Here is a 24,505-nt window from a genome sequence, read left to right on the forward strand (position 1 = left end):
CTGAACAACTTAGCCATACCCTCTATCTTTCTTTCTTTCTTTCTTTCTTTCTTTCTTTCTTTCTTTCTTTCTTTCTTTCTTTCTTCTCTTTTCTTTCTTTCTTTCTTTCTTTCTTTCTTTCTTTTTTTTTTTTTTTTTTGTGGCACTGAGGGTGGAAACCAGGGACCTTCTATCTCTGGGATATCTCCAGCCATTAGAAATATATCTTACTAAGTTGCTCATGCTGACTTCAAACCTGCAGTCTTCCTGTCTCAGCCTCAAAAGTACTGGGATTATAGACATGCGCCACCACATCTTGCCAGACCCTGTTTCTAAATAAAAATATAACAAATATATAATATAGAAGGCCGGGTATGGTGGCACACGCTTATAATCCCCGCGCTTGGGAGGCAGAGACAGGAGGATCGTGCAGGTTCGAAGCCAGCCGCGTGTGCTGGTTTAGGAGACCCTGTTTCCAAATAAAATGTAAAAATAGGTCTGGGAGTGTAGCCCGGAGGTAGAAGGGCTTCCAGGAGCCCCAGTACCACCAAAAATAAATAAATAAATATGTAGATATCTATTTATACATATAGATATATATAGATATATATAACAAATATATAATAAAGATATAACAGTGATAGAGCACCCCTGGGTTTAATTCTCAGAACCATAAATAAATATAACTAAATAAATATGACTAATTTTATGCTGTTATATCTCAGTGAAGCTATTAAAAATAAGAGGTATGCATGTGTGAATGTATCACTTTCAATCTTACTATGATATAAAATTAAACCAATAAAATTATTAAAAGTAGCCATGCATGGTGGCACATCCTTGTAATCCTAACATTTGTGGGAGGTGGAGACAGGAGGATCGCAGTTTGCGGACAGCCTCAGCTACTTAGGCCATATGCAACTCAGTGAGATCTGTTTCAAAATAAAGAATAAAAAAACAGGGCTGGGGCCTGGCGCGGTAGCACATGTTTGTAATCCCAGCATTTGGGAGGCTGAGACAGGAGGACTTCAGTTCTCAAACAGCCTCGGCTACTAAGTAGTGAACTCTCCTTGCAACTCAGTGAGACCCTGTTTTCAAAATAAAGAATAAAAAATAGGGCTAGGAGTATAGCTCGAAAGTAGAATGCCCCTGGGTTCCATCCCCAGTACCGGGAAGAAGAAAAAAAAAAAAGGAAAAAAAACCAGGGCTGGGGGGTGTAACTCAGAGGTAGAAAATGCCCCTGAGTTCCATCCCCAGTACCGCAAAATAAATAAATAAATAAATAGCCGGGTGTGGTGGCGCACACTTGTAATCCCCGCGCTTGGGAGGCAGAGACAGGAGGATCATGCAGGTTCGAAGCCAGCCGCGTGCGCTGGCTTAGGAGACCCTGTTTCCAAATAAAAATGTAAAAATAGGTCTGGGAGTGTAGCCTGGAGGTAGAAGGGCTTCCAGGAACCCCAGTACCACCACCATCAAAAAAAAAGCTAATAAATAAATAAATAAATGGAAATAGGGCTGAGGGTATAGCTCGGAGGTAGAAATCCCCTGTGTATCACCCCCAGTACCACAAAAAAAAAGTATTAAAAATAAAAGGTAGCTCCTGTTGTTTTCAGTTCCTCTGAAAGTTCCCTAAGGACAGATTCTGAGTGGTTTTTTTCCCCTCAGTACTGGGGGTGGAACCCAGAGACATTTGACCTCCGAAGTACACCCCCTGCACTATTTTTTATTCTTTATTTTGGAACAGGGTCTCACGTAGTTACAGAAGGCTTCACTAAGTAGCTGAAGCTGTCCTCAATCGGCAATCCTCTGGTTTCAGCCTCCCGAATGCTGGGATTACAAGCATATGCCACCACGCCTGGCTCTGTGTCATCTTTATATGACCATCTACATACAATGTAGATATAGTATATAGTTAAGAGATATGAAAATATGAATGAGTCTTGAGGAAGCAAGATTTTTAAACTTTAGTCTGGGTTCATGGTTACAGTCAAAACTTCTCAAATCAAATTATATTATCAAAGTTTATCTTTATTGGTGTTTAAGTTCATATACTAGAAAACAATGACTCTTAGACATGGGAGTTAATTGAATTGTCTCTTTGCCTTTTTAGGATACACACCTGCTAAAACTGCTTAAGACATTAGAAGGACATGCTTATGGTGTTTCTTACATTGCGTGGAGTCCAGATGACAACTATCTTGTTGCCTGTGGCCCAGATGACTGCTCTGAGCTTTGGCTTTGGAATGTACAAGTGAGCAAGCTCGATCCTTGGTTTATTTAGTATAGCATACTCATGCACATAGGCATTATAATGTTACTTTTTGATTTATAGAACACAGCCATTCAACCTAAATTAATATAAAGTATTTCTTACAAAGGGTAGTTCTTTAACAAATTTATATATTATGCTGAATATAGAGTTTTTGAAAATCATCAGTAAGTATTTTCAGGATATTTTGCTTTGTCCAGTAGAAGCTATACTATCTACTGTGGTACCTCAGGAAAAGATTTTATGGTTGTTTCATAGTATGACAGTTATACAAACTTAACTTTCAAGTATAAAATATCACCATTAAATAATTTTTTTATTCTAATGGCAGTTACACCATCTTCTTACCTATATTTAATATTCTGAGTAAGCCGGGCGTGGTGGCGCACGCTTGTAATCCCCGCGCTTGGGAGGCTGAGACAGGAGGATCGCACAGGTTTGAAGCCAGCCTCAGCTACTTAGTGAGGCTCTCAGCAACTTAGTGAGACCCTGTTTCCAAATAAAATAGAAAATAGGTCTGGGAGTATAGCCTGGAGGTAGAAAGCCTCTGGGTTCCACCCCTGGTACCACCAAAAAAAAAAAATAATAATAATAATAATAATATTCTGAGTAGTGGGGATGGTGAGGCACACCTGTTTTGGGGAGGCTGAGACAGGAGAATCACAGGTTCAAAGCTAGCTTCAGGAACATAACAAGGCCCCTCTGCAACTTAATGAAATTCTGTTTCAAAATAAAAAATAATAGCCAGGCATGGTGGTACACGCTTGTAATCCTTGCGCTTGGGAGGCTGAGACAGGAGGATCGCGCAGGTTCGAAGCCAGCCTCAGCTACTTAGTGAGGCTCTCAGCAACTTAGTGAGACCCTGTTTCCAAATAAAGTATAAAATAGGGCTGGGAGTATATCCTGGAGGTAGAAAGCCTCTGGGTTCCACCCCCAGTACCACCAAAAAAAAAAAAATAATAATAATAATAATAATATAGGGCTGGGAGCATAGGTAGATTCCCATTACCATTCAAAAAAAAAAATCTGAGATAGTTTAGTGAATCTAAATGATGTTTTCAGTGCCTATTTGTGATATGGAGGATTAAACTCAGAGGTATTCTAAGTTGCATTCCAAAGCCCCTATTTTATTTCTTCATTCTTTTTTTTTTTTTTTTTTTTTTGCAGCACTGGGGATTGAACTCAGGGGCTTTCTACCTCTGAGCTACACCCCCAACCCTATTTTTTTTTTCTTTATTCAGGCTGGCTGCGAACCATAGTACTACTCAGACTCCATGCCACCATGCCTGGCAAATTTAAGGTTTTTTTTGTTTGTTTGTTTGGTTGGTTTTTGTGGTACTGGAGTTCCTGGAAGCCCTTCTACCTCCGGGCTACACTCCCAGACCTATTTTATATTTTTTTATTAGGAAACAGGGCCTCTTAAGACAGCGAGGCTGGCTCCGAACCAGGGCGATTCTCCTTTCTCCGCCTCCCAGGTGCGGGGATTACAAGCGTGCGCCACCAAGCCTGCTTATTCTTTATTTTGAAACAGGGTCTCACTGAGTTGCAAAGGGCCTCACTAAGTAGTAGCTGAGGCTGACAAGTGTGTGCCACCATGGCCGGCCTTTTTTTTTTTTTTTTAATTCTTTGTCTTATCTGATGCATTTTTTAGCAAAGGAATGCTCCAGACTGTGGTTTTAGTATAAACATATAACTTGATGGGATAGGATTTTGAGTTCAGAGCTTTTAATAGAGTGAAAATAAAACTCCCCAGAGATGACTCAAATAACAAAGGTGAAATAGAGAACAGAATGAACAATAAGGTACACCTGCAGATGAAATGATATAATTCTTATTATAGGATTATAATAGTAAGATATATATAATACCAGTACTTGGGAGGCGAGACAGGAGGATCTGGGTTTGAGACCAGCCTTAGCTACTTAGTGAGGTCCTCCACAACTTAGTGAGACCCTGTTTCAAAATAAAGAATGAAAAGGCTGGGGATATAGCTCAGAGGTAGACTGCCCATGGGTTCAATTCCCAGCACCACAAAACAAATAATAATAATAAATATAGTAAGACTTAGCTGGGTGTGGTGGTGCACGCTTGTAATCCCAGCATTTGGCAGCTGAGGCAAAGGGCCTCAGCTACCTAGTGAGGCCCTTTGCAACTCAGTAAGACCTGGTTTCAAAATAAAGAATAAAAAATAGGGCAGGGGGTGTAGCTCGGAGATTGAATGCCCCTGGCTTCCATCCCCAGACCCCGCAAAAAAAAAAAAAAAAAAAAAAAAATTTCAAATATCAGAAAAGTGAAAGAATAGTATTATGATAGCCTGTATGTCCACCACCCTAGATTTGATGGTTGCTATTAATTTTTTATGATTGTATATGTATGTGTGCACACACATACAATTATGTATTTGTTTACATAAATATTCATATCTAAAATATTTGAAAATAACATAGGTATATTTTACCCTAAATAGTGAAGCATGTGTACCTTCTAAAAACATTATATTAGAGCTGGTCGTGGTGACGCACACTTGTAATCCCAGCATTTGGGAGGCTGAGACAGGAGGATCATGGTTTGCAGACCGCCTCAGCCACTTAGTGAGGCCCTTTGAAACTCAGTGAGACCCTGTTTCAAAATACAGAATAAAAAATAGGGCTGGGGATGTTGCTCGGAAGTAGAATGCCCCTGGGTTCCATCCCCAGTACTGTAAAAAATAATAATAATAATAATTCTACACAACAGAATACTCATATCTAAGAACATTAATAACTATAATGCTTTAATATCCAATGTTCATTCAAAATTCCTAAATGTTCCTTAAATGTCTTATGGTAGCTAGCAGTTAATCAGTGTTGAATTCCCAGTCAGGTTCAGGGAGGTGACAAAACATGGGATTAAAATAGATGGTTTTCAGCTGGGTCTGGTGCACACTTGTAATCCATTTACTTGAAGGCCTTGAGACAGGAGGATTGCAGATTCAAAACCACCCTCAGCAATTTAGCAAGCCTCTATGCAGCCTAGCAAAACTCCGTTTCCAAATAAGAAATAAGCCAGGTGTGGTAGCCTTCGCTTGTAATCCCAGCAGCCTCAGCTATTTAGTGAGGTCCTCTGTAACCTAGTGAGACCCTGTTTCAAAATAAAGAATAAATCGGGCATGGTGGCACGCACTTATAATCCCCGCACTTGGGAGGCTGAGACAGGAGGATCGCACAGGCTCAAAGCCAGCCTCGGCTACTTGGTGAGGCTCTTGGCAACTTAGTGAGACCCGGTTTCCAAATAAAATAGAAAATAGGTCTAGGAGTATATCCTGGACCACCTCCAGTACCATAAAAAACAAAGAAAAGAAAGAGAGGGAGAAAAAAAAAAAATAGTGCTGGGAGTGTAGCTGGGAGGTAGAATGCTCCTGGGTTCTGTCCCCAGTACTGGGGGGGGTGGGAAGATGAATAAGAAATAAAATCAGGCTGGGGTAGTAGCTTGGAGGTCAAGTACCTCTTGGTTCAATCTAGTACCATAAGGGGAAAAAAAGATAGTTTTCACAATATAACGTAAAAGACAAATCAATTTATTTTCATTAAAGCTTTTTATTTTCTCATCCTCTTCAAAGGGAGATAGTATATAGACTTAATCCTTTAATTGGGTCATATATACCACCTCTGTATAGTCTTCCTTTGAAGTGATTTTGAATTTTCAGACAATTTAACAATGTTATAGCATAATTTATACTCTACTGTATTTATATATTTAGATGTTTTCAAAAAGGGTGATTTTTTAATAAAAGTTTTTCAGTTCCTTTAATTATTTTAGGTAAGCTTCTGTAAATATATTAACCCTAAATACAGTTTTGAATGTAATAGAAGAAGAAAACATTTTTGTCCTCAGAATTTAGTGTGTTAATGTGCTTATAAATGAAAAATTGGAAGGATTTATCTGTTGGTTGCATATTTGTGTTTCTAAACTTTTATTTTAATTGTTTATATCAAATAACCAAACAAAGTGATTAGTTAACAGTTGGGGGGAGGATTTTAAATTGCCAAACTTTTTTTTTTCTCCAGTGTAAGGGAGGCATCTGGTTTTCTGTTTTGCGCCCTCTGTGCCTTTATTACTTGGCCCCAGTTTCTAATCTTACTATTTGTTTTCACTCTTTTATTTTTACTTTTGATTACCCATTTCTCACAGGAAAATTATGCCCATGTACTTTTTATTATACCAAGGGCAGCTATTATCTCTCAGATCCTGTTTCTAATCTCTGAACAAAATGGAACCAAGACTAGATTAAATGGTATGTGTATACCTCCTAAGTAATTTAGAAAATGTAACAGGAAGATATCTGAGGTTGTAACAGTAAAAATGCTTGCTTAATGGGAACCTTGTGTAGCATGATGATGCCAGAGTCCAGAGATTTAGCCTGGAGTGGTCTCACGGATTGTCATCCCAGTACTTGGGCTGAGACAGCAGGATGGCAGCTTTGAACATAACCTCAGCAATGTAGGAAGACTGTAGGCAACTTAGTGAGACCCTGTTTCAAAAACAAAAGACTAGGGGACAGCTGGGCGTGGTGACCCACACTTGTAATCCCAGCATTTGGGAGGCTGAGACAGGAGGATCACAGTTCTCAGAGAGCCTCAGCTACTTAGTGAGGCCCTTTGCAACTCAGTGAGACCCTGTTTCAAAATAAAGAAAACAATAGGACTGGGAATGTAGCTTGGAGGTAGAATGCTCTGGGTTTAACACCCAGCACCACAATTACTTCTTTATTTTTTTATTTTTGGTGGTACTGGGGTTCCTGGAAGCCCTTCTACCTTAGGGCTACACTCCCAGACCTATTTTATATTTTTATTTGGAAACAGGGTCTCTTAAAGCCAGCGTGGCTGGCTTCGAACCTGCGCGATCCTCCTTTCTCCGCCTCCCAAGCACGGGGATTATAAGCGTGCGCCACCACGCCTGGCCCAGCACCACAATTAATTAAATAAGTAACTAACTAAATAAATAAAAAGACTAGGAGTGTAGCTCAAAGGTAGTATTCCCCTGGATTTGGAATGCAGAGATTTCTCTGCTATTTTTATTTGAAAGTAGTTTACATATCAGAAAAACAGTTGTCAATTTTCTCTTTTCATCTTGCCTAATACATTGTAAACATTTAAATATGAGCTATAGCTGAGCTTGGTGGCTCACGCTTGTAATTCCAGTACTTGGGAGGCTGAGACAGGAAGATCCCAGGTTCCAGGCCAGCTTCAGCCACCCCTGCCTTCTACAACTTAATGAGACCATTTCAAAAGTAAAGAATAGCCGGACGTGGTGGCACAAGCTTGTTATCCCAGCATTTGGGAGGCTGAGACAGGAGGGAGGGAGGGAGAAAGGGAGGAAACTAGGGCTAAGTCTGGGCAGGGTGGTGCATGCTTGTAATTCCAGCACCAGAGAGGCTGAGACAGGAAGTTTGCTGGTTCCCAGACAGCCTCAGCTACTTAGTGAGGCCCTCCACAACTTTTTTTTGTGAGTGTGTGGGTCTGGGGATGGAACCCAGGGGCATTTGACCTCTGAGCTATACCCCCTGCCCAATTTTTTATTCTTTATTTTGAAACTGGGCCTCACTGAGTTGCGGGGGACCTCACTAAGTAGCTGGGGCTCTCTGAGAACTATGATCCTCCTGTCTCAGCCTCCCAAGTACTGGAATTACAAGCGTGCACCACCACTCCAGGCCCTCCGCAACTTAATGAAACTCTGTTTCAAAATAAAGAATAGCTGGGCATGGTGGCACACGCTTGTAATTCCAGCATTTGGGAAGCTGAGACAGGAGGATCGCGGTTTCGCGGACAGCCTCAGCTACTTAGTGGTTCGCGGACAGCCTCAGCTACTTAGTGAGGCCCTTTGCAACTTAGTGAGACCCTGTTTCAAAATAAAGAATAAAAAAATAGGGCAGGGGGTATAGCTTGGAGGTTGAATGCCTCTAGGTTTCATCCCCATACCTGTAATAAATAAATAAAATATAGGACTAGGAGTGGCATTTGGAGGTAGAATGTTCTTGGGTTCATTCTCCAGTACTGGGGGGTTGGGGAGAACAAGGGTTAGGGGTGTAGCTCAGGTAGAATACCCCTTGGTTTAATCCCCAGTAGTGCCAAAAATAAATATGAAGTATAGCATAATTTAGACTGCCCTTGGCTTAGTTTAAGGGCATAGTTTTACTACCCATGAAACATATTCTTAAGGAATTGCTAATTGCATTAAGTGCAATTTTAGAATAAAACTCATCATAAATTTTGAATGGAAGCTCAGAAGAATTAGGTATGTAGCTTTGAGCTTTTATTATCTTGCTTGGAAAAATATTACATGTTATTTTTTAGTTTATGAATATGATTTAAGCTAAGAAATTAATTGAAGTCTATTTCATCATATCTATTTCACCATATCTACCCTTAATTTCTCTTCTGATTGCTATAGTCTTGTGTGTGTGTGTGTGTGTGTGTGTGTGTGTGTGTGTGTGTGTATGTGTGTGTGTGAAACCAGTTAATTTCTCTGGTAAGGAATACCAAACTAACCAGGTAGTATGTTAGTTACTATTCTTTTTTGTTGTTGTTTGCCTCTTTTAACATATTATTTTTCTCCCTTTACATATTCCCTTCACAGGGTTATCTCAAAAGTCTTACCCACAGTTTTATTTTCTTGTAGACGGGAGAACTAAGGACAAAAATGAGCCAGTCTCATGAAGACAGTTTAACAAGTGTGGCTTGGAATCCAGATGGAAAACGCTTTGTGACAGGAGGTCAGCGTGGGCAGTTCTACCAGTGTGTGAGTACCCAGTTCTCATTCCCAGCATCTACTTGCTTACAGGCAAATTTAGCTCTGTTAAAATAATTTACCTGACCCAGTGTCTTTGATGAAATATACCAAATGAAGGTATAGTTTGCCATCCTCTTAAGTAATATAGAATTTTGTTGTTTTCTTTCATTTTTTATTGTTTAAATCATTTCAAGTATGTTACTAATTTATAAGAATAAAAATTAGTATTTAATATTTTTGAGGGTTTTAGTTCTTCAGATTTTTGTAACAAAAAATGCTGAATTTCATGAGAAGACTTGTGTTAGCCAACTTTTTTTTTTTTTTTTTTTCTGGGACAAACAACCTAAGAGAAACTACTTAAGGGCCTTTGACCTCCGAGCTACACCCCCCTGCCCTATTATTTATTTATTTATTTATTTATTTATTTATTTTTAATTTATTTGGTGGTATTGGAGATGGAATCCTTCTACCTCCGGGCTACACTCCCAGACCCATTTTATATTTTTTATTTGGAAAAAGGGTCTCGAGCGAGCCTCCTGTCTCTGCCTCCCAAGCGCAGGGATTACAAGTGTGCACCACAACACCCAGCTAAATGTATTTTTTATTCTTTTTAATTTGAAACAAGGTCTCACCAAGGGCTTTTTTTTCCCTTTTGTGTGTGTGTTTGTGTGTGTGTTACTGGGGATTGGACCCAGCGGCATTCTACCTTCCGGCTACACATTGAGCCGGATTGTATTTATTTGGAAACAGGACCTCACTAGATTGATGCAAGTCTCACTACTTGCTGAGGCTTTCCTTAAACCTGGGTCCTCCTGTCTCAGCCTTCCAAGTACAGGTATTATAGATGTGTGCTGCTGCACCCAGCCCTGGGTTAGTTTAATCCCTGGGTGCAGAACCTACGGACCGGGAAAACTGACTTATGTAGTGAATGTTAAAGAAATGTTTAAATTCTTTTCTAAAATAAAATTGAGACTACATTGAACTCTTAGACATTGTTTCTTTGTTCATTTTTTATTTTCTTTGTGAATATTTTTTGGGGATGGAATCCAGGGGGCATTCTACCTCTGACCTATATCCCCAGCCCAATTTTTTATTATTTATTTTGAAACAGGGTCTCACTAGGTTGCTGAGGGCCTCACTAAGTAGCTGAAGCTGGCTGTGAACCTGCGATCCGCTTGTCTCAGCCTCTCAAGTGCTCGAATTACAAGCGTGCGCTACCACGCCCAGCCCCACCCAATTTATTTTTTATTTTGAAACAGGGTCTCACTAAGTTGCAGAGGCTTTACTAAGTAGCTGAGGCTGGCTGGAAACCTGGGATTCTCCTGTCTCAGCCTCCCAAGAATTGGGATTACAAGTATGAGCCACTATGCCCAGCAAGCAAGCCTATTTCTAAGAGATGCTGCCAGGAGATTCTTTGGGATCTGAGTGCTCTTCAGGCATGGAACTCACCCTGGTTTTCTCCTGTTCAGGACTTGGATGGTAATCTCCTTGACTCCTGGGAAGGGGTGAGAGTGCAATGCCTTTGGTGCTTGAGTGACGGGAAGACTGTTCTGGCATCAGATACGCACCAGCGAATTCGGGGATATAACTTCGAGGATCTTACAGATAGGAACATGTAACTATTTTTTATTTTCATTAACAAATAAGCTAGAACATATTATATTCTGAAAACTTGAATATCTGGACTGTTAATTTGTTGCTTCTGACAAATTATTTTCTGATTACAGAGTACAAGAGGATCATCCTATTATGTCTTTTACTATTTCAAAAAATGGCCGATTAGCTTTGTTAAATGTAGCAACTCAGGTATGTTTATTGAAATTTTCTGAACAAACTAGCTTAGTGTAAATTTTAATTATGGTTTTTAGTATATATGTTAACAAATATTTCAACTTATCCTTAGGTTTTATTGCATGTTTGATTTTGTGTGTGTGTGTGTGTGTGTGTGTGTGTGTGTGTGTGTGTGTGTGTGTGTTACTGGGGATGGAACCTTGGGCATTCTACCTCTGAGCTACACTCCTATTCCTATTTTTTAGTCTTTTCATTTTTTGAAACAAGGTCTTACAAAGTTGTGAAGGGCCTCCCTAAAGTAGCTGAGGCTGTCCACAAACCATGATCCTCCGGTCTCAGCCTCCAGAATGCTGGGATTACAAGCAAATGCTGGGATTAGAAGCGTACGCCACCACACCTACCTCTTTTTATATTTTGAAACAGGGTCTCACTGAATTGCAAAGGGCCTTGCTAAGTAGCTGAGGCTGCCCACAAATTGTGATCCTCTGGTCTCCACCTCCCGAATGCTGGGATTACAAGCGTGTGCCACCATGCACAGCTTGTTTTATCCTTAAGTGTATAGACTTAACCATAAATTTATCAGAATGTTGGCATTCTACATATGTAGAAAATGAAAGTGTTCAATAAGCAAAAAATAACTTTTAAAAATATTTTTGACCTGAAGTCGAATAAATTTTCTTTTGCCTACAGGGAGTTCATTTATGGGACTTGCAAGACAGAGTTTTAGTAAGAAAATATCAAGGTGTTACACAAGGGTTTTATACAATTCACTCATGTTTCGGAGGCCATAATGAAGACTTCATAGCTAGTGGCAGTGAGGGTAAGTTCTTTGCATCACTATTCGTTTGCCTATATCGATGAATCTAGCATTCTGTGATTCTCTTACCTTTGATGATAGTCATGTTTTAAAGCAAATTTAGGATATTTATCCCCCCCCTTTTATTAAAAGACTTGAGCCCGTGTGTGTGTGTGTGTGTGTGTAGTGCTAGCACATATTAAGTGCTATGCCACTAGGGTTTATCCATAGGTCAGAAGTGTTATATACAGTCAATCATTTTTAAGATTTTAACATCAAGTATATGAATTTAACTCTTCTTTCCCCCAAAAAGAAAAATAGTGTCAGATAAGATTGGTTTTTTAGGTAACAATTTTGATTTTTTTTTTTTGTGTGTGTGTGGTGCTAAGGATTGAACCCAGAGGAATTCTACCTCTGAGCTACACCCCTGGCCCCATTTTCCTTTTTTTTTTTTTTTTTTTTTTGCGGGTCTGGGGATGGAACCTGGGGGGCATTCGACCTCTGAGCTACACCTTCTCTGCCCTATTTTTTATTCTTTATTTTGAAACGGGGTCTCACTAAGTTGCTGAGGGCCTCTCTAAGTAGCTGAGGCTCTCTGCAAACCTCGATCCTCCCGTCTCAGCCTCCCAAATGCTGGGATTACAAGCATGTGCCACCAAGCCCAGCTTCGTTTTCTTTATTTTGAAACAGTCTCATTAAGTATCTGAGGCTGACTGAGAACCTGTGATCCTCCTGTCTTAGGCTCTTAAGTATTAGGATTACAAGCATGTTCCACCAGCCCAAATTAACTTCTAAGTCTAATTTTTTCTTATCTGTTGTTATGGTCTTCCAGACATACACACACACCTACCTCTCTCTCTCTCTCTCCCCCCCCCCTCTGTGTATGTATGTATGTGTGTGTGTATATATATATATATATAATGTTTCGTTTACCACCAAGCTTCACCCTAGCTCTTTTAAATTTTATTTTGAAACACAATCTAGATTGCTAAGTCTCACTAAGTTGCTGAGGCTGATCTTAAACCCACAATCCTCCTGTCTCAGCCTCCCAAGTACTGGGATTACAGTCATGGCCTGTGGCACCATACATGACTGCAGGGAGTTCATTTATGGGACCTGAAAGACAGTTTTAGTAAGCAAATATCAAGATGTTAACCGGGCGTGGTGGCGCATGCTTGTAATCTCAGTGCTTGGGAGGCTGAGACAGGAGATTGCACAAGTTCAAAGCCAGCCTCAGCTACTTAGTGAGGCTCTCAGCAACTTAGTGAGACCCTGTTTCCAAATAAAATATAAAAAATAGGTCTGGGAGTATAGCCTGGAGGTAGAAAGCCTCTGGGTTCCACCTGTAGTACCCCCAAAAAACCAAAAATACAAAAATATCAAGATGTTACACAAGGGGTTTCATACAGGTTTTTTTTTTTTCTTTTCTTTTTTTTCTTTTTTTTTTTGCGGGTCTGGGGATGGAACCCAGGGGGCATTCGACCTCTGAGCTACACCCCCTGCTCTATTTTTTATTCTTTATTTTGAAATCGCGTCTCACTCAGTTGCAGAGAGCCTCACTAAGTAGCTGAGGCTGTCCCCGAACCGCAATCCTCCGGTCTCAGCCTCCTGAATGCTGGTATTACAAGCGTGCGCCACCACGCCCAGCTATAGAGTTTATTTTTTAAGTCCAAGATAAGAACTAAGCCTGATGAATATATATTTAAACCACAGTACATTCTCTTTAGTGCTAAAAATGAGACAACTGAAGTAAAGACTAATTTTCTTATTACTCAAGTGATGGAGGAGGTTCTAAAAATGTTTTGAACACCATTTGAATATAGTGAGTATAGTATTTCTTATGATAACCACAGTAAATCATTTGCCATTTAGTTGCTAGGAATATATTTCAGAGAACCACGAAATCCCCAAATAATGTACATATAAGTATAAAATAGAGCAATTAGCTTATAATTGCATCTATTCAGGAGCCTGAGGCAGGAGGACTGCAAATTGAAGACTAACAAGGGCAATTTTGTGATGTTCTGCATCAAAGGATAAAAAGGGTGGAAGTGTATATCAGTTAGCTCCCCTGGATTCTATCCTTGTACTGCAAAATAAGATAAAAATAACTCAGGAAACCCTTTTTCCCAAAAGTTTAAATTTTTTTTGAAACAATCACTAGCAATATATAGAAAAACTAGACTGATTTTTTAAAATCTTTGCATAGCATTAGATTTATTATTTTTTATTTTTTTTATTGTACTAAGGATGGAACCCAGAGGCATTCTATCATCGAGCTACACAATCAGCCCTAATTTCTATTCTTTAGTTTGAAACTGGTCTCCCTGAATTGCAAAGGGCCTCACTAAGTAGCCCAGACCGCCAACCTCAATCCTCCTATCTGATCCTCCTATCTCAGCCTCCCAATACTGGAATTACAAGTGTGCATCACCATGCCCGGCAGCAATAGTTTTATTTCTGACCTTTACTACTTCCTGTTTTTGCTGATGCTTGAACAAATTTCCTTCTTGTATATGTGTTCACAAAAGCATTTTCATCCACGTCTAGGAATATTTCACTTGCGTTCATACTTTCCAAGCCTATACTCACCTTATTTTGTAGGCTTTTTTAGTTCAGGAAAAAACAGCCAACTTTTTTTTTTTTCTTCCCCTTGGTTCTAATTTCATTTCACACAGAATACTATTTTCAAAAAGTACTGAAACTGGGCCTGGTGCCACATGCCTATAAGCCCAGTACTTGGGAGGCTGAGACAGGAGGATCACAGACTAGAGACCAGCCTCAGCTACTTAGCTGAGTAGTAGTATCCTGCAATATCCTGTTCCAAAACAAAAAATAAGCTGAGTGTGGTGTCTCGTGCCTGTGATCCTACTACTTGGGAGGCTGAGTTAAGAGGATATCACAAAGGGACAGCCTTATCAAGTAGCAAGACTCTCATCAATCTAGTGATACCCTATCAAGATAGTGCTGGGCATATAGTTTGGAGGTATGGTGCCCCTAAGTTCAATTCCCAGTACCATTAAAGAAATCAAATAGGATTGGGAGTGTAACTCAGGGGAAAAATGCCCCTGGGTCCAATCTCTAGTACCACCAAAAAAAAAAAAAAAACAACCGGAAAAAAGAGTATTGAACAACACATTTATTTTAAGGAAAATAAATTTAATTCTTTAATTAGTACCTTTTAGCTTTTGCTTTGCAAAAAAAAAAAAAAAAAAAAAAGATAAGGAACAGTGTAAAATGCTGGCTTCTTTTTTTTTTTTTTTTTTTTTTTGTGGTACTGGGGTTCCTGGAAGCCCTTCTACCTCCGGGCTACACTCCCAGACCTATTTTTACATTTTTATTTGGAAACAGGGTCTCCTAAGCCAGCGCGCGCGGCTGGCTTCGAACCTGCGCGATCCTCCTGTCTCTGCCTCCCAAGTGCGGGGATTACAAGCATGCACCACCACACCCGGCTACCGGGCCCTACTTTTTATTTATTATTTTGAAACAGGCTCACTGAGTTGTGAAGGGCCTCACTAAGTAGCTGAGGCTGACTGCGATCCTTCTGTCTCAGTCTCCTGAATGCTGGGATTACAAGTGTACACCACTATGCCCAGCTACTGGCTTCTTATCTTTACGTCAGAAGTAGATTTTTTTTTATACTGACCCCAGAGGTTTTTCAGTTCTGAGCTATATCCACTTTTTTATGTATGGTTGTGATGTGGTTCTACTTCCATATTACACTAGACTTTTAAAACATTTTTTATTTGAAGCCAGGTGTGGTGGCACATGCTTATATTCCCAGTACTTGAGACACTGAGACAAGAGGATTGTACAGGTTCAAAACCAGCGTCAGCTATTTAGGCTTTCAGCAACTTAGTGTGAGACCTTTTTTCCAAATAAAGTATAAAATAGGTCTGGGATTGTAGCCCAAAGATAGTAGGCCCTTGGGTTCCATACTCCATACCACAAAATTAAAAAAAAATTCTTTGGAAACAGGGTCTCACTGAGTTCCTGACGCTGGCCTCAAACCTGCAATCCTCCTGTCTCAGCCTCCGAAGCACTGGGATTATAAGCATGTGCCACCAAACATAGTGTGTCAGAAGTTTTGAAACCAAGGTACATTCTCCTAGTGTTCTCAGTTGTCAGCAGGCCCACTGGGAATTTCCACATAGTTGACCAATATATTATCAAGTTAAACATCTTTCTCATTTACCCTGGGATTCTGCTTTCTGTTTCAAACCATCACCTAAGCCAGGAGTGGTGGCACATGTTTGTAATTTTAGTACTTGGGAAGCTGAGACAGGAGGTTAGCAGTTTCAAGGACAGCTTCAGAAACTTAGACCCAGTTTCCAAATAAAAAAATAGATCTGAGGGTGTGGCCTGAGGTAGAAGGCCTTTAGGTTTCATACACATACACACACACACAAATACATTGTGGTTTTTTTGTCACCTCACATTTTCATATAATTTATCATCTCTATACTAGACTTGTTTATGTTCAAAAACATTCGTTGTAATTATTCGTTAATCATGTATTGACAAGATATTGCAAACTGGGCAGTACTGGGGATGGAACTCAGGGACTCTGAGCTACACCTCAGCCCTATATTTTATTCTTCATTTTGAAACCACGTCTCACTGAGTGGCAAAGGGCCTCAGTAAGTAGTAGCTGAGGCTGTCTGTGAACCATGATCCTCCTGTCTCAGCCTCCCAAATGCTGGGATAACAAGCATGTGCCACCACACCAGGTTCAGCCCTATTTTTTTATTCCTTTTTATTTTGAAACAAGGTCTCACTAAGTTGCAGAGGGTCTCAGTAAGTAGCTGAGGCTGGCTGCAAACCACAATCCTCTTGTCTCAGCCTCCCAAGTACTGGGATTACGAGCCTCTGCCACCACACACAGTGCAGATTTTTTTCACTTGGCTTTTCATAAGGTGATTTGTTAAACAATTCATATTATATTTGTTCTCCCTTTTAAATTCTAACAATGAGGTCAGGCATGGTGGTGCAAGCTTGTAATCCCAGCATTTGGAAGGTTGAGACAGGAGGATCCAGACTCGCGACGGTCTCAGCTACTTAGTGAGGCCCTTTGCAACTCAGTGAGACCCTGTTTCAAAATAAAGAATAAAAAAGATAGGGCTAGGGGTATAGCTCAGAGGTAGAATGCTTCTGAGTTCCTTCCCCTAACACTGTAAAAATAAATAAATAAATTCTAGCAATGAAAATTTATGTTCTATTAGTTGAGTAATTAAAGATCAGTGGTTTTATTAATATAAAACAACTCCCTGACTTTTCTTTGAATTGCTGTACATGCAGATCACAAGGTTTACATCTGGCACAAACGTAGTGAACTGCCAATTGCGGAGCTGACAGGGCACACGCGAACAGTGAACTGTGTGAGCTGGAACCCACAGATCCCATCCATGATGGCCAGCGCCTCAGATGATGGCACTGTTAGAATATGGGGACCAGCACCTTTTATAGACCACCAGAATATTGAAGGTAATGCCATTGTACAATGTTTCTATCTTTTCTCCAAAGAAATGCTATTCTGCTTAACTGTGAAGATGCAGCACTTTTAAGCAGTAATTTACTTTTAATAGTGGAATATAATTTCTGTCTATGTGTGATGCTCTGGGTTCAATCCTCGATACTACAAACTGTGCCAACATGCCCGGCTAATCCCTAGTGTGTATATGTATATATACATACATATATATATTAGTAATTTTTTTTTTTTTTTTTTTTTTTTTTTTTTTTTTTTTTGGTGGTACTGGGGATGGAACCCAGAGGCCTTCTACCTCTGGGCTACACTGCCAGACCTATTTTTTATATTTTATTTGGAAACAGGGTCTCTTAAACCAGCTGAGGGTGGCTTCAAACCTGCACGATCCTCCTGTCTCAGCTTCCCAAGCATGGGGATTACAAGTGTGTACCACTACACCTAGCTTCCCTAGTTCTTAAAAAAAAAAAAAAAAAAAAAAAAAAAAAAGCTGGGCGTGGAGGTGTGGTGCCACTCTTGTAATCCCAGTACTTGGGAGGCTGAGACAGGAGGATCACACAGGTTAAAAGCCAGCCTCAGCTACTTAGGCTCTCATCAACTTAGTGAGACTCTGTTTCCAAGAAATATATAAAATAAGTCTGGGAGTGTAGCCCAGAGGTAGAAAGTCCCTGGGTTCCATCCCCAGTACTACACACACAAAGCAAAAAACTTTATTGAACAGCCGGGCATGGTGGTGCATGCTTGTAATCCCAGCATTCGAGAAGCTGAGACAGAAGGATCTAGTTTTGAGGACAGCCTCAGGTATTTACTGAGCCTCTCTGCAACTCAGACCCTGTTTCAAAATAAAAAATTAAAAATAGGGATAGGGGGTATAACTCGGAGATCACATGCCTCTGGGTTCCATCCCTAGTATCCCCCCCCAAAAAACGCACTTTATCGATAGTCTTGCTTCATTATACTATCTAAATATAATGTTGCACGAAGCATTTTTTTTTAATTGGTGCACTGTATTCATACATCATAATGGGATTAAAAAAAAAAAACTTTTGTAGACATACATGCACACATTGCCCAGTTAGCCCCTACCCGATCCACACTCCATTCCCTCCCCATCCCTCCTTCCCATGCTTGGCTTAGTGGTTGACATCTAGTATTATAGCAACTTATCCAAAATTAACAATGATAATCTCATATAACAGTTTCATTTGTCTGATACCAAGCTTTTGATGATTTAAAGATAACATTTCAATATTTCTTTTTGCTTTCTTTCTTACCAGAGGATATATTTTTCTTTTTTTAAGGTGAAACTATCATACATTTATTTATTTTTCAGAAAAAATCTATCCTAATATGGAATATGGACTCTAGATACCCAAAGTGATCTCAAAAAAGAACAAAGCTAGAAGATGTATATATTTTCTGATTTCAAACCTTATAAAGCTACAATAATTGAAACAGTGTAGTACTGTTCTAAAGGCAGATATATAAACCATTGGAGTTAAATAAAAGCCTAGAGATAAATTCTTCCATATATTGTCAAGTTATTTTTGACAAGGTTTCCACGAACATTTGGTGAAGGAAATAATAATCCTTTAACTAAATATTGTTGAAAAATAATAATTACATGAAAAAGAATAAAATTGGACCCTTACCTAACACCATATACAAATATGAACTCAAAATAGATAAAAGACCTAAATATAAATCTTAAGACTATAAACTTTTAGAAGAAAATATGGGTCATAAAACCTCACAACATTGAAATTGGTAGTAATTTCTTGGATATGATTTCAATGGCACAGGCAACAGAAGGGTAAACAAACTCCCTAAAAAATAAAAAATATTGTATATCCAAAGACATTGTAAACAGAGTTAAAGGTTACTGATAGAATGGGATAAAATATTTCCAAATGCTATATCTGAAAGTACATTAATATTCCAACTAGAAATCCTAAAAATTAGCAACAATAAAAACAGACATTATAATTTAGAAATAGGTAAAAGACTAACATAAATAATGAATCTCCAAAGATAACCAATCTTAGTTGTCTGTTGGCTGGAAAATCTTGTTTCTCTGGTTCTGGTGTGTGTTACCTATTTCTTCTTTGTAGTTAATCTCTTTGAGTATTTTCTCTGGCACTGGTTTTTAAGACATAAATTCCTTCAGTTTCTGTTTGTCATGGAAGCTTCTTATTTCCCCATCTAATTTGATAGAAAGTTTTGCTGGGTAGGAAATTTTTGGCTGGAAGTTGTTTACTTTCAGAGCTACTGCTGCGTCCTCGGCCATGAGGCCAGCGTATCTCCTCTCTGGTTCTGAGCTCCATTCTGAGTCCCCTTCCTCTCTGGGGCCTGGTGCTGCAAGGGAAAAGGGTGCCTGCGCCGCGGCTCCGGCCGCAGCACTACGGTCTGGTTTCTTTCTGGTGTCTCGTTTTTCCAGCCCTCTTTTTCTCTGTCCCTTGTATTTACATTTTTTGTTTCTCTGCTGATGGTGTTTTCTGGCTATGAAAGGCGCTGATTTTGTGGTAAAAGAGATTGGTTGTTAGCGTGGCTCGTAAGTGCCGCTTTTCTCCGTCGCCATCTTGCCATCTTCTGCAGAAAGCATTTTAATTTTTTTTTTTTTTTGATGGTACTGGGGTTGGAACCCAGAGGCTTTCTACCTCCAGGCTATACTCCCAGACCCATTTTATATTTTATTTGGAAACAGGGTCTCACTAAGTTGCTGAGAGCCTCACTAAGTAGCTGAGGCTGGCTTTGAGCCTGTGCAATCCTCCTGTCTCAGCCTCCCAAGCGCAGGGATTACAAGCATGCGCCACCACACCTGGCTTGCACAAAGTATTGTATACATTCAATAACTAGTCAGTATAAAACTTGAAAAATTTTAAATGGTTTTAATGATCTTGATTATGGATTTTACTAGTAAAAACAAACAGGTTAGGAGGCTGAACAGGAGATTGCAGATTTGTGGCAGGCCTCATCTACTTATTAAGACCCTCCACAATTTAGTGTGAGACCCTGTTTCAAATTAAAGAATAAAAAATAGGGCTGAGGGTGTAGCTGGGACTTTTAAGTTTTTTTTGGAGGGGTGCTACTGGAGATTGAACCTAGGAGTACTCATGAGCTACATCCCAGCCCTAGAGTGTGTGTGTGTGTGTGTTTTGCTGGGACAAGACGACTTAGAAATTTTGAAAATACAGATTAGGCTGAAGATGACATTCAGAAAACATAGCACATTAGGATATCTTAAGCTATATAAATATTCACTTGAGAATCCTATTTCAAAAGGGAATTGGCTGCCAGGCGTGGTGACGCACGCTTGTAATCCCTGTGCTTTGGGAGGTACAGGATGATCGCGCAGGTTTGAAACCAGCCTTCCTGGCTTAAGAGACCCTGTGGGGGTTTTTTTTGTGTGTGTGTGTTACTGGTGGAACCCAGGAGCTTTCTACCTCCGGGCTATAATCCCAGACCTATTTTCTATTTTATTTGGAAACAGGGTCTCTCTAAGTTGCCCAGAGCCTCACTAAGTAGCTGAGTCTGGCTTTGAAACTGCGTGATCCTCCTGTCTCAGCCTCCCAAGCACAGGGATTACAAGCGTGCGCCACTATACCCGGCTGACCCTATTTCCAAATAAAATATAAAATAGGTCTGAGAGTGGAGCCCAGGGCCCAGAGGTAGAAGGGTTCTATCCCGAGTACCACCAAGAAAAGGGAGGGGGGTGGCTTTTTATAACAAGAAAGTGACAAGACTCTATGATTTGGTTTGTATATTGAAGAATGTATAAAATGGAGTAGCACACACCTGCAGTCCCAGTACTTGGGAGGCTGAAACCTAAGGATCACCGGTTTGAGGACAATCTCAAATAATGTGGCTCTCATCAACCTAGCAAGACTCTGTTTTAGAATAAAAATAAAATAAGTCTGGGGTATAGCTCAGAGGTAGCCCCTGGGTATTTTATACTTTTTTATTTTTGGAAACAGGGTCTCTTAAGCCAGTGTGACTGACTTTGAATCTGCGCAATCTTCCTGTCTCCACCTCCCAAGCGCGGGAATTACAAGCATGTGCCACCACGCCTGGCCAATTCCCAGTTTAAAAAAAAAAAAAATCGCCGGACTGGTTAGCGCAAGCTATTTTTGGGGGTGGGGGTCTGGAGATGGAACCCAGGGGCATTCGACCTCCGAGCGATACCCCCTTCCCTATTTTTTATTTATTTTGAAACAGAGTCTCACTAAGTTATGGAAGGCCTCACTAAATAGCTGAGACTGGTTTCAGTCTCTGGAATGCTAGGATTACAAGCATGCACCACCACGCCTGGCTTTGGCGCAAGCTTTTAATCTGAGCATTTGGGAAGCTGAGACAGGAGGATTGTGGTTCCTGGACATCCTCAGCTACTTATTGAGGTCTCTGTGCAACTCAGTGAGACCCTGTTTCAAAATAAAGAATAAAAAATAGGGCTGGGGGTGCAGCTTGGAGGTAGAGTGCTTCTGGGTTCAATTCCCAGTAACACACACATACACACATACAGAAAGAAACCACTTATCTACTTTTTGTCCGTGGGCTGGCCTATAGACGTGTGTGTGTGTGTGTGTGTGTTTCTAAGGATTGAACCCATGGGCTTTTGTGTGTGTGTGTGTGTTACTACTTATGGAACCCCAGGGGAATTCTACCTCTGAGCTACACCCCCAGCCCTATTTCTTTTTTTTTTTTTTTTTTTTTTTTTATTCTTTATTTTGAAACAGTATCTCACTAAGTAGATGAGGCTAGCCAAGAGTAGGTTCTCCTGTCTCCCAAGTACTACAAATGTACACCACCACACCCAGCTTCCCATGGGCATTCTGTTTTGTTTTGAAACAGGATTTTGCTAGACTGTTGAATGGCTCACTGAGTTGTCGAGGCTGTCCTCCAACCTACAATCCTGTTGCAGCCTCCCTAGGATTGGGAGTATAGGCATGGGCCACCACACCCATCTAGATTACTGGTTTCTTAGGACTAAAGCAGGGATCTGTGTAACTGCTGAGTGGTGATGAAAATATTCTAATGTTGTGTTGATAGTTGTACATCCTTTTAATATACTAAAAACCATTGAATTCTACACTTTAAATATATGTCTACATTGTATGGTATGTGAACTAAATCTAAATAAAGCTGATACACACATATCTTCAAAACTGGAGTGAAGTGATATGCAGAATTTCACACTAAGCAACAGAAAGAAGCATTACTCTGTATAACTACTTGAAGGTTAATTTTAAAAGAATGAAATTCTGGCATAGTTATTCATTCAAATGTCTTAAAATAATGAGTTAACTCTATAGCATAAGAACTGAGGCAGATCTCTTGTTTTAATGATTATAATCACAAAGTTATCAGGGATTTTTTTATTATTACTATATTTTTAATGTCATATGCTAATACTTGAAACTTTCTAACCAGTAACTTTTTTTCTCTCTCTCCCTTCTTGTCCCCGCCCTTTGTACATTTCATCTTGTCTTCATTCAGAGGAATGCAGTAGCATGGATAGTTGATGGCGAATTGAAGCAGACGACTTCTGTTTAACTTAAAATTAGTCGTATTTTAATGGCTTGGGATTTGGTGCAAACAAACATGATTGATAGCTGGACAGACATGCTCGTCATGAAAAAAGAACCATTTCTGAAGCCCGATTGGGGCCAAACATTTACACCTTGCTTCATAGTAACCAGTTGAGATGAAGCACGTCGTTAGAACGTTGTTGGACACCATGTTGAATTATCCCCCCATCGGTCGTGAAGAACTGTGCTACATTCAGGCTTACCCATTGAACTCAGTATATATATTTTTTTCCCTCCTGCCTTTTGTCTGGCAGGATACCATTCTTGTTGCTCTTCTGTGTAATGAAGTTTAAATGCTTGTTTGGAAAACTTTATTTAACAGTTTAGAAGGCTTGATAGAAAGAGTGCATTAGTCTGAAGAGTATACATTGGATAGGAAAGAATTTCCTTCTTTTGTTTCTCCAAATCTTTCCGCCTTATTTAGCTTGAGATCTTTGCAGCTTGGTTCATGGATTCTAGCCTTGCCCATTGCGCAGTATATACTGATCCAGATGATAAACCAGTGAACTATGTCAAAAGCACTCTCAATATTACATTTGACAAAAAGTTTTGTACTTTTCACATAGCTTGTTGCCCCGTAAAAGGGTTAACAGCACAATTTTTTAAAAATAAATTAAGAAGTATTTATAGGATTAAAGTGACTTCATTTGTATACATTTGGAATCTAAACCAGCTTAAACACAGTTTCCTCTATGACTTAGCTACACAGTATAACTGATGCTCTTCTGGGGTGCCACATGAGACATGGTCAGAAGCAGTGCTTGGAAGGACATTACACAGGAAATTCAGAGTAATTTTTAAAGGTCCCCTCTTTTGTTTTATTCCTGAAAAAACATCAGTACCTAATGTTGGAGAAATTCAAGATTCAAAAAGAAGTTTAAATGTAACAACATGAGATCAGTAGTCTGGCTAGGCTTTCAACAAAGCATGTTCCAAGTTGTCCTCAATTTGGAAAGTCATTTTGGTGTGATCTAACCAGGAGCCTAGATATGAGCAAATAAAACCACTTTGGAAGTTTATAGGGTAATTGTTAAGTGAGACTGTTAGAAGAATTCAGCAGGTTACAGACATGCTTAAACTGGGATTAAAACCTCATAGTTGTTTCCCTTATCTCCCTTAATATTTTGACCTATAGGAGTACGTAAATTTAAAGAATATTCCTTCACAATTTTTCAGATATTGCCATACCGAACCTCATTCTAAACTGGTGCTGTGGATAGTCTTTCCCTTTCCCTCCCCTTTTAGTTTAAGGAATGATTTCCTTCATGGAAAAGGACTTTTGATTTTGAGCTTTTATGTTTAAAATAAGCCAAAAGCCTGATGTTCACATTGTGTTTTTAAAACCCATAACAGCTGAATACAACACAGTCTCCCTTAAACTTCCCTCTGTTTTTCACTGGAGGATAAAGAGGGTGACATGCTGTTATGCTGTGAAGAGAAGTGGGGATAGTCCCAAAATAAGATTCTGGTGAAGAAAAAAGCTTGTACCAAGTTCCTCTTCAGTCCTAGCCAAGTCTCTAAGATATTACCATGACTGTACTCCTTCAGGACCCACAAAGAAGAGAAAGGCTTGGATTCAGGACTTCTTCCATTGTGGGGTGGCAGGGAGGGGATGGCAGCAGGGAAAAGGGGAAAGTCAGGGAAAGGGAGAAGAAGGAAAAACACATTTGGCCTTAAAATAGCATGCTTTCTCCCAAAAGCCCATAGTAAGAGGAAATGACAGATCGTGGTCAATAGATTATTTTATCAAATTGGTATATAAAAGATTTCTTTAAGCTCCATTTTGCAGCAACCACCACTTAGAAATTATCAAAGAATTCCTGTTTTGATAC

The 24,505-nt window shown here is 39.7% G+C and overlaps 1 protein-coding gene across 6 annotated transcripts in view; it reads left to right on the forward strand.

The window, feature by feature from the left end:
• Positions 1-22,607, forward strand: part of WDR26 (WD repeat domain 26) — a gene marked incomplete at both ends in the record, with an annotated part of 59,215 nt that extends 36,608 nt beyond the window's left edge. For 4 of the 6 annotated variants that reach the window (XM_080698562.1, XM_080698558.1, XM_080698557.1 and 1 more), the window contains 7 exons: positions 2,090-2,230; positions 8,906-9,025; positions 10,486-10,631; positions 10,744-10,822; positions 11,498-11,627; positions 16,902-17,087; positions 22,582-22,607. In XM_080698562.1, the coding sequence (XP_080554688.1) occupies positions 2,090-2,230; positions 8,906-9,025; positions 10,486-10,631; positions 10,744-10,822; positions 11,498-11,627; positions 16,902-17,087; positions 22,582-22,607 (828 nt within the window). The remainder of the gene's footprint in view (positions 1-2,089; positions 2,231-8,905; positions 9,026-10,485; positions 10,632-10,743; positions 10,823-11,497; positions 11,628-16,901; positions 17,088-22,581) is intronic. The other 2 variants (XM_080698560.1, XM_080698561.1) reach the window with 2 other exon arrangements.
• Positions 22,608-24,505: the final 1,898 nt, after the last annotated feature.

The sequence above is a fragment of the Muscardinus avellanarius genome (genome assembly GCF_963383645.1).
Source record: "Muscardinus avellanarius genome assembly, chromosome: 7".
NCBI lineage: Eukaryota > Metazoa > Chordata > Mammalia > Rodentia > Gliridae > Muscardinus > Muscardinus avellanarius.